Below are 13,847 nucleotides of genomic sequence, written 5' to 3'. Positions count from 1 at the left end.
GATACGTTTTCTTATTGACTTTTTTCGAAATGACGAATCTTTGATGTTTATTGTAATTAGACAATGGTTAGGTAACCTTAAAATTATTTGGTATATATGCTACATAATTATTATACAATGTGGCCTCAAGAATTTATAGAGTTGAAGGTAACTGTTTTGTTATTTTGTTTATAGAATTTATTTATGTGAAATATAAATAGATATTATCTTAAGTAATTTCTTTTGTAGCATATAGAAAATTTATTGGTTTGTGGGATATGTTACGAATTCATGGATACATCTGTTATAACATCATGTTCTCATAGCTGTAAGAAAAACTATTTGTTTTTAATATATTAACAGAATATTTTATTTCATTATGTGTTCTTTAAATTTCAGATTGTTCTTTATGTATTAGAAAGTATTTACATTATAAAACACAATGTCCTGTATGTTTTGCAGAGACTTTCGAGAAGGATTTAAGGAAAAATAAAGTGCTTGATGAAATTATAACACATTTTTCACAAATTAAAGATAAATTAAAGAGATCTTTACAAATTCAGATTCAGTTTACAAAATTTAATGAAACTGACTATAAAAATAAAGATGTATATATAAATAAAGAAGAAGATAAAACTGCTTGTAATAAAATTAGTAATAATATTAGTAATATTATTAAAATCAGTAGTAATATTCCTACTTTAAAAAATAACACATCACCATCAATAAATATACATAAAGATGCATCTAGTCCTGGCACAAGTGGGATACATAAAATACCATTAATTTTCACTCCTAAAAGTAGCAAACGCCCAATTACAACAAATTTAGAAGAAAGTAAAGTCGTAATGTGTCCAGTATGTAAAGTTACAGTTTGTGAATTGAATATAAACAGACATCTTGATGATTGTCTGAAAAGAGAATCAATGAAAGAGAAGCCACAAATGTAAGAATAATAAGATTTAAATTGTTTTCATATCTTCTATATCTAAGACTTTTTTAATACATTATTGTGTACTGATATATTCTTACAAAAATTGTTATTTATCATTTATTTCTACAGAACAGCATCAACACGTAAACCATTGCCAAAGTTAGTTTTTAATTTAATGAAAGATGCTGTATTAAAGAAAAAATTAAAAGAATTTGGTTTGCCAACAAACGGGGATCGGAGAGTTTTGGAAACGCGATTACAAAGATATATTGTTCTGTATAATGCAGAATGTGATAAATCTAATCCACGACCGGTTTCAGAATTAATAAAACAATGCGACGAGGAAGAAAATCTCGAGAGAAAAATTAATAAAACGCTTTTCTTAAATGTAAATATGTATATAATTTAAAATTTCTGTTTTATCATCTTTAACATTTGAATTAAATTTATAAAATTATTAATTATTTCAGAAGTTACAAGTGACTAGAAATACAGAACAAAATGTTGTAGAAGAAGAGCGAAAAAAATATTGTAAGTTCCTTAAATGCTTAGGTTTTGTCTATATAATATGTATGATATTTTATGATTGCCTTTATTGTTTTTTTAATCAGTGGAAGCACACAAAGATAGTTTTGAAAGTTTAATTGAGGCAATCAAAAGTGTTGGTTCTTCAAAGAAATCATCAGTACGCCGTAGTTTATTACACGAACGCATTCAAAACAATGAAGAAATTCCACAGAAACGTCAAGTAATAGCTAAAAATTTGGATGATTCAATAATCTGTACTGAAAAAGATAACTCTGTGTCTTTCAATTCTGCTGTATATATTCCAGACTCTGATTCTGATACTTCTTGTCCATTACAAATGTATTCTAGTACTGATCCAAAAGCATTTCTTAATATAGAATTATCTCCTGCTAGTAATGCTTTACGGAGTAAGACTCAAATAAGTGACCAAGAAAATGTTGATCGGGAAGAATCTATGTTAGCTAATTGTTCATCTATAAAAATAAATAATATAGGACAAGATGATAATTCAGATGCATGTAGTGATACATCTGTGTATAATAACTCAACACAGTCAGTAACAGAAAATAAATTTTTTAAAGATACATTAAAAAATGATTCTAAAAATTCATCTAGTACTCCTAGATATAAAAAATTATTACAAACAAAGGAGAAATCATCTTTAAAAGATGAAATTAAACAAATGGATTCTATTGATACATGTAGAAAAGATCTTGATACTAATAATACTTCAGATCAAGAGGAAGAGGAAAATGCGGAATCAGCATCTATCGTGCATGATATGCTACGTGATTTATCATCGAATTATAGTATTAACAGTAAACTTAATCATGGTATGTAATAAGGTTTATCAAATTTCGTTTTATAAAATTATATGAAAATTAAATATTTTCTGAAAAAATAAGTAATTTATGATATAATATTCTTAAAAATTCGATACCATATAAAAAATGTAGTATTAATTTCATATTTGTATATAGGAAATATTTATATTTATTTACAAAATTAGTATTTTTGAAACCATATTGGAAATGCATTAGGATATTAAAATTTTATAAAATAATCTTACAGGCAAATTACATTCTACTAACAGTGGATTTTTAAATAGTACACTTAATGATTCAAATTTGGAAAAAGATGATATAAGTTCTTCTCCTGAATGTAGTACAAATCGTTCTCTTCGAAAGAGAACGTGTGATTCGATGCAAACTGATAGTAAATTCATATCAAATAGAAAGAAAAGAATTAAAAAATCATTTCGTTCCAACTCAGTTGAAATTAAAGAATCAAATAACGAAGAACCTTTATGTACCTTAAACGATAAAAAAATGGATTGTTTACAAAATAAACCACAATTGAGAAAAAAACTGTTAAATATTACAGAAGATACAAATATCCCACGAAAATCTACTAGAAAAAAGCTTATAAATAATGATCCATAAAAAAAAATTAACATTTTTCAGTATATTTTTTGTAAATTATTTTTTTTTTATTACGTACTTTGACAATTCATATATTAGTTTTTCATATTTTACTTTTAATGTTAGTTAGTAATTGATTTTTTTTTACATATATGGAGTTCAAAAATATGTAAGTAGATAGCTGCATTACATAATTTTCTGCCTTTTGACTTATTTTATACTTTGCATTAATTTATTTTGTACTTGACTTTATTGCATATTAAATATTTGATTACAAGTATATTTTTTATTTGTATTACCTAATATTAAATATAAAAGAAAACAATAATGAATACTTTTTATTTTAATATATATGCCTATAGCTTTAATTTTTTTTTTCAAATAAAATATATTAATTTAGCATAAGTAAGTATATTAGAAGAAATACAAAATTGTTTATCAAAGACACCAAATTTTATTGAATATATTGTAGTGTTTTGATCAGAAAGGAATCAACAATGGTAAAATGATGACAAACACATGAATTTTTATATTTCACTTTTGTGTAGATATTAACAATAATATAAGAAGCCTAACTTACTTAACACTAAAATAGCTGTCTTTGACATTGTTTACGCATAAAATATCTGTCTTTGTTATGTATTTTATTTCTTATACACTTTGGTATCATTTATACACTTAATTTTATGTACATTTTATATATATATATATTTTCTAATATAACTTCTTTTTTATATAATAGAACTTTGAAAGCTTCTAACATTCTAATGGAACAACTATCACATTCATAAAACATTTTATTCTTAATCTTTTCTTAAACATACTATTGTAATTTTATGAATTGTGATTTCTTTTATTACATTGAATCTTATATGTGTATTGTTTTCTTGTTTGTTTGTTTTTTTCTTTTTAAACAAATTAAGCGCAACATTTTAATAATAATGAAATCTGTAACAGTTTTAAATGAGTTGCACTAATAATTACATATTCTTTGATATTAAATATTATTCATATTTGGCAGTGTTTCTGAAACTATTTTTTGCGGAACCAAAATTTAAATTCTTTCGAATCTTATGTTATCATAAATTTCATTTTTGTAAATATTATATGTGATAACAGTTCAAATATAGTTAATTATATTATGTTCTATTACATATAACTTTGTTAAAAAACTATTAATATAATTTAATTTAGCGAATAATCAATGTATTATATACATCATATCATTTTTACTTGTATTTTAAAATTACTATATGTTATATATTCTTTAATATAATGTATTCTGTTTTACTCTTATAATGTTTACATTTCAAAAATAAATTTATTTTTAAAAATATGTTTAACGTGTTATTTTCTGACAAAATTATATATTTAGATTGTTAAAGTTTTTGATGACATTTTATTCTACACTATTTGTTAGTTTATTGATTTATGCGATTGTTTTCTGTTTAGTATTTTAATGGTTACGCATAAAAAGTTTGAGAACCACTGCTGCATGGTATGGCATCACGCGAGGTAGTTACTCAACGTTTACTACGCTTCTAAATGTATTCCAAGGAAGTTTAGTTTTCCTGTGTATAGAGACCCATGATGTTCTTAAAAAAACATAAAAACAAAAACGGTAAATGAAAGAAAAGACACGAAAGGAATATTTTAAAATGTACTAAATATTTATAACTTAATTTTTTTTTTTAATTAATCGTGTAACAAAAATTAATTGAACGAAATTTTAATACCTTTAATTTGTAGTAAGTTCTCCTGTAAATACGTAAATTAATGATAACATAAAAATGAATTAATAATTTAAGAAACTACATAAAATTGAAACTTAATGTAATATAAGTATCTGTAAGTTTACCTTTTAGGAAAATAAACTTTATAGAATGGTGATGCTTTTTTCGAAGAAGGACGCACAGTTTAAGTTCATACTGCTTAATGCCATTGTTCAATGTTGCATGGTGCTGGATATCATAAATGAAACGCCATAAATGAAAAAATCAGTTGCATAGCATGAGGTGCACACAAAAGCTTGTTTCGTTACTTAAAAATATCAAGTTTTAAAAAGTAGAGCTTTACAATTACGCAGAGTTTATACGTCTTTCTTGTCGCACCAAGCAAAAGCGGTTTATGACGCTATTTGCGTGTGCAACACTCTAAGCGTGACGCGAAAATTCAAATAGCCTTAAGTAATTTTTATTACACAGGACTCAAGTATGATACGATTAACGATTGTAGTTCATATAGTTTTTCTTTATCGTTAGTCAATATACACGAATAGTGTTGCTTCATTAAGAAACATTAGTTAACAACATTGTTGCAGTCTAAAATTTGCATATTAAATGTCACACTTTCTTCCAAATAATACATCAATTTTATTTATGTTATATGCTTATAACATTTAAAATGTTATATTTACAATAAATCGTTTATTGGGCCTACGTTATTCGAAAGAAAATGTGATATGTTAGTTTTGCGAGCATATTCTGTGATTGTAAGCATTTCTTACGCTGCGCTTCACAAGCACGTGTAGGTTATGTAGTATAATCTGCAACGATATGTGCGAAATATTCGAGTTACATTTTGTCGCCTTCAAACTTTGGGAACGTAATAGTGAAATAAAACTATGATACAGCTATGTACATAGATGCGGTGGTTCAATAACGTGACAAAGAATTTCCTTTTTATCGTCGCATATCTTTCATAGCGTTTTGATTGATTCTTTGATTACCGAGTTCGATTTATTTTTTTCACTTTATTGCATTTAAAATGATTGCTTTCATTTAAAATTCATACAATTTCGATAACATCTTTTTTCATAGACATTATATATTAGCGTAGACATTGATTGAAGAAATTCTGTACATGATTAAATGAATAGTTCGCTACTAGTTAGAATATTTATTTATAGAATTTCCACTTCAAAAGGTTATCACAATGAATCACATTGTAACGCTTTCTTGAAATTCAAGAGAATTTTAATTCAGTTACATCGGACAATCGTTAGATTGTCAAGAAGCAATTATATCGTTTCAACGAAACAGCTTTTAATGGATGTAGGATTCGAAACCGTGCATTTTGTCTCATTCAAATTTCAACTATCACGCTAAATTTAAATCCGAATAACAAGATTTTCGAATTTCGATTTTACTCGATTAAAAATTTATATTTAAGAGTTCTTCATTGTTAACGAACATGTAAAAACGCGCATTTATTTTACCTAGCAAATTGGTACGTAGCAACAAGAATCATCTCTTATAAAATTTCACCCAACATGGTCTAACTTTCACAATTTAATTTTAACAAAGGTATTTTTTCTATGATAATGGAGTATCATTCGTTAAAATTTGAAACACTTTAAACACTTTGAAGCATTTTCTCTGATATTCGCACGACGTGTATAAATATATATAAAGTTTTTACAATAATATATAGAATTTGTTATGGTTTCAAATCCTCTGGAGGATGGAGACGTTTGTCGAGAGCGAAGATTTATAAAAATATTGATACTGCATTACAACCGACGAGTATCTTTATATACTCAAACGTGGAGTTTACAATTTCTCAAGGATCAGAGTAAAAATAAAGAGCCTTATCGCATTTGTTGAATAAATATCTACATGGCAACCATACTAATCTCCTCACACCTTCGCCATTTTCTATTACCCAAAGCAGTCTTATTACTCTAAACGAACTCTAACAATGGCTCGTTTCGAAGGATAAACCGCACTGGACATTGTATTATTATCTGATCTACACGAATAACGTATTTTCTGAAATATACAGTAATTAAGTATCAGATGGAGTGTTACAACGAATGCAATTGCATTTTGATCGATCACTTGCTAATCTCACGTAGTGTATTTCGATTGCAAAACAAGGTAGTCGCGTCTAAGGCGTCGACTTTCGTAGGTTATATTTACAATCTTATTCACAATGATATTTATATATATTGCACTCGATCAACACGTCGGCTCCATTTATATTTATAAACAATTAACGCGCAAATTGTCTTTTAATAAGCTAATAAAATACGTATTGAAACAAAGTCCGAGGAACTGACGTTTGCTAACGGCATTTCATTGGATGCTGTTTTTGAAAATGGAGAAAAAGGAATTCGCTGCCGTAATGGATGTGGAAGTTTCTTCTTTTTCTATCGTTTTAATCAGGTTCTTCGATTATACACCTGATTAGCGTCACGTTGCGTTTTCTCGTCTGCTTCGTCTCAACACCGTGATACCTATGGAACCCCTTATTTTGCGCAACAGATCTATTATGTCAGCCGTTGACATGTGCTCCACGCTTTCGTCATTCACCTGAAGCAGAAGAGAAACTAATGAATAATGCATAAATAGTTGTACGACATGTTTCAAATAAAAGCAACGGAATTATTATGCACGAGATTTTAGTAATAATAGAGTTCTAAAACAAAGTATGTTTCCTCATACAACATCATATTTGTATTTTTATTATTATAATTTTTACGTTATAATTTTTAGTCACGTTATTTTTCTGCCATTGAATAATAAAAATTGCAATGAATAAAAATAATTCAGGAATATTCATTTGCATATTTATAAATAAAATTAAAAAATTCTGGTTATTTAATTATTCAGTGGTCTTTCATTCGTGTACGGTCATTTGAGAAGAGGAATGTATTAAAATGGAGAACAAAGTATTAATTAGCAATGATATTACCATCATGAGCACATCTCCTTGTTTCAATCTACCATCTTTAGCTGCAACGCTGTCAGGATGTACGACTGATATAACTGTGCGATTTCCTTCTGGTTGTAAGCTAAATCCCAGTCGACTATTCCAACCACGTGTCAGCTCTACCATGAACACCTTCGAAAACAATAATCATGGTTGTAATTAAAATACATTTTCCTTCATATAACAAATTTAATTTGCAAAATTTAAGATTACAAAGTCTCATTGGAATAATTATAATATTTTCCCTTCCTTTCTAAACAATATAATTTAAAAGATCATTCATACTGATAGTACAATTTCAGGAAAAATGGTACAAGTACAGTTCGAATTATTTTCTATACATTTCCAAGCCTCTATATGAACACATGCAATAATAATTCTCGATATCGCAAAGTTTACAAATTTTTCTTATTCAATTAATTTTTTAAATTTTCTTATTACAAATTCCTCATTTAATTAATAACAAAATAAAATTAAAAATATCACGAAGATATTAGCGTTATCTAAAGCTTTCTTAAATTAAAGATTCAAGTATTCGTGCCACCTTTACTTCGAACCTCTCATTATCACTAGAACTACCGATCTTTAGTGGGCACCTAACTATAACGTGCACAGATTATCGTAATTTCAGCGGTACGATGAATATGAGTGAATATATTGATTACAGTTCTTTCTGAACTATGAGTTGATACCAATTTTATTCTTAAATGTGCAGGTGTATGTGTTCGGTGATCGCAAAAAGGAAAATTATGGGACAGTCATTTTCTCTGGGTTGGTAGTTTTAGTGTTATCCCGTTGCACTCGATGATTTTTTGGCTAGATAAAAGTAGAAATTCAAAGACTCCCTATTAAAATACTGACGATACCTTTTTGAACAGTAAATATAGAATTGTATAATAATAGAATTGTAGAATTATTCGATTTCGATACCTCGCACACTTTTACGTTAAATTTGATATATTAATTAATATCGATCTTGCAAATTTTATGAAATGGTGACTGAAGGTCACGATCTCCCTATTTAATATAATAGTATCGATTTGCAAAGAAACAGGTTGAACGGTAACAAGGCTTCACAGCGATTCTTCGAACTCTACCTCGCTTCCTTGTTCAAGATCTTTATTGGGGACAGCTGAATCCGTGGTGTCCTTCCCGGCCTTCTCTTCGTTTCCAGCTTTATCTATTCCATCATCTGGAGCGAACATCACGCCTTTCCACTTCAACAAGCCTTTGCTGCCAGCAGGATCCTCGGCTCCCAAGATTTTCCCTGCACCGCATGTAAAATTAAATCACAACGTATGATATAAGGCTTGCAGAGCAAAAGATGAATATCGATTTTAGTTCAGCTGCACAAGCTACATTTTATCCAGGTAATCATGCTTTTTGTCAAACTCTTACGTTATTCCCTGGGATTTACCTCGTCGGTTGTTGAGAACGCGACTTTTTTGCGGAAAAATACATTCGCGTTAATTTTTGCAAGGCAAATCAGCGTATCGACGTGTCGCTCGGTTGGCAACTAGTTTCGCGGTACCACTTGCGCGTTAGAAATTTTTGTCACCATAATGAAGAGGTGTCGATTAAATTTGTATAATGTAGGAAGATTAGATAATGGGATATCGCGTGGCTCGATACATCTCGACGTAGGATAAAGATGTTTAATTATTATGCGGACTGGCTGCGTGCAAGAAACATAACTGACTGTTGTACGCGAAATCAAGGTGACTTGCTATAGTTGTAACGAGATATTGCACGTTCATATGCTATTGAAAGATAAGATATGAAACGTCACTGGTATATGATACTTTTCATTTCAGATAGGGTAGTCCAGATTTTCAATGAAATATTCAAGTATTGAAATTATTTATTCGAAAATTTTCCAATATTAACCCTTTGCACTCGACTCTCAGTCACCATTTAATCAAATTCTAAACATCATTATTAATTAATATCTCAAATTTAAAATTGCCCAACAATGCGTGGAATATGCAGGTAAAATAATTCTACGTCTTACAATTAATTTGCAACTCTTATTTACCGTTTTGAAAATATTGTCGACTTTATGGCAGAAAGTTTTCGAATTACTATGTTCTGTAACGAAAAGATCACCGAGGTGCAAAGGGTTAAATGCTTTCATTTGGCATAGGATAAATGTGAAAAGAATTTACCGATAAAATGATAGATAAAAATTTTATGCTAATTTGTATTAGAAGCATTGATTCATTTGTACGAACGAGATTTATAATTAAGTAAACAGATATGTAACTATATTTGCAATCGAAAGGATATAAATTAAAAAAATTGAGAAATATCGAGAATACGTTAAAACTTTGATTATTCAAATAAAAATTTTCCTATTACTTAAAATATAGTCTATAATAATAAAAGAAAAATAGAAATTAATTATGCGAGAGGAATCTTTATTTGGATGGTGTCACCCTGTATCGAGATCTATCCTTGCTTCGAGGAATTTATAACTTAACAGCTTAATTTTCGAAACTGAGTCGAGTGACGTCATGGGTTGTCATAGAAAAATAAAAACCTTGCCGAAGGGTTTGACAGGACACACTTTTTGACAGTCCACTGTGTGCACTACTGCAATACGTATCATAGAAGAGACTTCGAGCCTTCCTTTGTTTTATACCACCAAGAAATTTAATTCTGATTATATTTTATATTTCTTCTGATTCTAATCAGAATCAAAAGTTCCTCTTGATTTATTAATCCGACCTTACCACAATTAATTAACTCTTTCACCCTAACCCCTTACAGGTGACTATAGTCACCGGCCACAGAAATGAAGTAAAAAATTAAGACAAGTGTTACCGTTCCTCTTAGCTCTCTTCTCAAAGAATTGCAAGCTCTATTGCGATGGTCAGTTTTCCCTTTTATTTTTCTCTTCGAAAGATTTGCGTGAAAAGAGCGAATGCTAAAGACTGCACGATCGTAACGTTTCCATCTTTGGCAAATTACATACATTGCGGCACTGTCAAAAAATACCGTTCTCCTTCGATCCTCGAAGACGCTTCATTTCACATCTTTATCCTCGTCAAAAAGAAAGCATCGATAACCAAATCACTGTCAAAAACAGCTCATCTCCATTAACTCTTTTTCAATAGCGCTACCTCAAACTTAAACCAGTTCCAATAAAATCAACCCACTCCGAAATCGATACCAAGAACTCACAAATGCAATCAAACAGATTCAACCCTAATCCTTTCAACAAGGACCCCAATAAAACCCCTCGTCCCATTCCCTCACCCCGCTGCGACGACCTTATTCCCTGAACCGTATCAGACCCAACCATTAAACCAGCTTCTCTCCCCAAAAATACCCAACCTAACGCCAAAGCTACTCCCGATTCACGCTCGTCAAAGAACGAAGCATTGCTGAACTTTCCCAAGGATAACTAACTTCCTAGCTATTAGGGTGTCCCATAAGTTCTTTCCGCGCCACGCTATGTATGTCCTCGAGCCGGCTACGTTTGTTAACCGTTTGAGTGCCACGGGTCATAATTGTTTCCCAATCGATATTTGCCAAGCGGCGCGATAGCGCTTGTCATATTCCGTGTCCCGAAATACCGAGCGGCGCGATAGCGCTTCTCATATTCCGCGTTCACCAACCGAGCGCGCTGATTGTCAGCTTCGCAGCTCAGGGCGTTGGCACTTTTGGACACAAAATAGAAGAAGCGCGATCGCGCCGCTTGGCACTGAAACGGTTAACAGGCAGACTTATCTATTGTCCATTTATGAAATCGATTTCAGTCGTCTCACAGCTCTTTCAAAGTGCGTTTCGTTGGTGACAAAGTCTCTTTTAAAATCTTTTTCTACGCCGTTCAATATGGATAGCCAAAAGAAGCATTTGCGACATGTTATACTTCACTGCTTTAAAAATGGTAATAGTGCAAAGGACACTGTTGACGAGATTTGCACCGTTTATGGGAGTGGTACTACGACTATTAGAACCGTCCGCAATTCGTTTAAGGAATTTAGAGCTGGTAATTTTGATTCGAAAGATGAAGACCGCAGCGGCCGCTCAGCAATCACGGATACGGACCTTACCAATTTTGCAAATAGGCCTCAACAATTTTGGAAAGAGGGCTTAATGAGGCTTCCTGATAGATGGGAGAAGGTAACAGAGCAAAACGGTTCGTATATAGCACAGTAAATCAACCTTAAACAACAAATATCGTCTATTAATTTCGCATTAGAAAATAGGAAGAAACTTATGGGACAGCCTAATACTTTCGATAGTAAATTCGGCTAAATTCGTTTAGCAAAGAATGGAACATCGCTGAACCTGGTATGTCCTGGTCGCTGGAGTGGGTAGCCTTATTTTTCGCCACGGTGTCTATTCCGGTGCAGCAGGCCGGATTGGCGCTCTGATAAGCTGGGTTCTTGTAGCTGAAGGCTGCGGCGCTGGAGCTGCTCGTGGAGGAGAGTACAGGTGGCATGGATGCCGGTTCCGAGGGCAGATCGTTGTCGTGCTCGTTGCTGGACAACACGGTCACGTCCCTTCGCTCGTAATCGGCCTCCTTGCTCTTGAACTCGTCCTCGATGATGATGGTCTCGTCGCCACCAGGGTACTCCAGGTCCGAGTCCAGGTTGCAGAACTGGAAATGTGGCTTGCCCTGTGGCGCCGACAAGTCGAGGAAACTCGGTCGCGCCGGTGTCTTGGAGGAATCGCTGGAGTCGCAGACGTCGTACAGCGGCGGTGGATCGATTATGTCAGTTCCAGGTGTGTTTGGCTGGGAATTCGTTATCTGCGTCCTGATCGAGCACTGGTCGGAATCGGATGTCTCTGCCTGGCTGGCCGTCGATGTCGTGTGCACGCTCGGATGCTTCTCCAGAGTTTCTGCAAGGATGGATATCTCTCTTAGACCATGCTTTTTCAGTTATTGGATCCAGGGACAGACCCCCTACTCCCACAGCTTTTTATGCTGATGAGCACTTTGGCTCCGCGTGTTTTTTCGTATTCCGCCAACCGATGGTGCATAGGTTTTATTCGCTCGCCGTTTAGAGCGACACGAGCTTCGATACGGGCCTTTGACCGAGGATCGTTTATACGGAGTTATCTAGTGGTTTGAACGAATTTTATTTTCGACTAGTATCGATCATTTGTGTACCGGTTATGCTTATGTACATGGAGTTAAAGGACGTTTGAGGGATTTTGGGCTGGTGAGATGGAGACGTTATATGAGGATAGGAGATGTCTAGCGATCGGTTGGATGGATAGTGATGGGATAGTGAGTTGAAATTTAATTTCGAATTAGTAATTATAGGGGTACGGATATATATACTTGTATCTGACTTATTATTATGTAATAATATATATTGCTTTTTAATATGTATTTAATTTACGAACAGGGTAATTGTAATTTAATATGTACCTGTTGATTGTGGTAATATTGATTATTGTAGTAATACTTGAGTGTTATAATCCATGTATTGATTATTTTATATAATTTTATTTTGGACTGGTATCGATCATTTGTGTACCGGTTATGCTTATGTATATGGAGTTAAAGGACGTTTGAGGGATTTTGGGCTGGTGAGATGGAGACGTTATTTGAGGATAGGAGATGACTAGCGATGGGTTGGCTGGATAGTGATGGGATAGTAAGTTGAAATTTAATTTCGAATTAGTAATTATTGGGTAGGGCAATTAATTACACTGTCTAACGAACTTTAACTTTGTCTCTAATCTGTGATATCCAATACGTGATTCTCGTAGAGCTTACTTTTTTGAACACGAATCCATAATCGAGATTGCTCTATCACCTACAATTTTCGAAACATGTGAGTTTTTCTAGAAAGAGACAATTTTTGTTTCAAATAAAGTATTACGTAAAAACATGTATAAATTAACAAATTTGTTATTAACAAGAAATTGTTCACAACGTAAATTTATAATACAAGTGGAAAAATGACTAAATTATAAGCTATTACTAGTATATATAACGTATTTGCGTGAAAATGTATCTATAATTAGCAAAAAATTAATAAATTGCTACATTTATTGTTAATAACAAATATTTTGCAACGTATATTAACTATAAAAGTCAAAAAAGTTAATAAATTATTAGCTACTACTTAAAGAAACTACGTATTTGCCTTAAAATGTATTCATAACTTACAAAAAGCTAATAAATTAATAAATTTAGTGTTAATAACAAATTAAAATTGTAGATAACAAATAGTTTGCAACGTATATTAACTATAAAAGTCAAAAAAGTTAATAAATTATTAGCTACTACTTAAACAAACGACGTATTT

The 13,847-nt window shown here is 31.7% G+C and overlaps 2 protein-coding genes across 2 annotated transcripts in view; one reads left to right on the top strand and one right to left on the bottom strand.

The window, feature by feature from the left end:
• The first annotated feature begins 117 nt into the window (after positions 1 to 117).
• LOC108553634 (E3 ubiquitin-protein ligase RAD18) lies at positions 118 to 2,883 on the top strand. The gene is made up of 7 exons (XM_017908620.1): positions 118 to 147; positions 229 to 307; positions 379 to 925; positions 1,043 to 1,301; positions 1,384 to 1,444; positions 1,525 to 2,274; positions 2,513 to 2,883. Exons 1-7 carry the CDS (start codon positions 118 to 120, stop codon positions 2,881 to 2,883), a joined length of 2,097 nt encoding a protein of 698 aa, XP_017764109.1.
• A 3,442-nt stretch (positions 2,884 to 6,325) lies between these two features.
• The window catches only part of LOC108553633 (uncharacterized), a gene marked incomplete at its 5' end in the record, with an annotated part of 107,820 nt that continues 100,298 nt past the window's right edge, over positions 6,326 to 13,847 (bottom strand). The window contains 4 exons of the mRNA XM_017908619.1: positions 6,326 to 7,175; positions 7,558 to 7,707; positions 8,673 to 8,842; positions 11,872 to 12,426. Of these exons, the coding sequence (XP_017764108.1) occupies positions 7,056 to 7,175; positions 7,558 to 7,707; positions 8,673 to 8,842; positions 11,872 to 12,426 (995 nt within the window). The remainder of the gene's footprint in view (positions 7,176 to 7,557; positions 7,708 to 8,672; positions 8,843 to 11,871; positions 12,427 to 13,847) is intronic.

Source organism: Eufriesea mexicana, unplaced genomic scaffold (genome assembly GCF_001483705.2).
Source record: "Eufriesea mexicana isolate 0111107269 unplaced genomic scaffold, ASM148370v2 scaffold11475, whole genome shotgun sequence".
Taxonomy (NCBI): Eukaryota; Metazoa; Arthropoda; class Insecta; order Hymenoptera; family Apidae; genus Eufriesea; species Eufriesea mexicana.
This window is presented reverse-complemented; position numbering and strand designations above follow the sequence as displayed.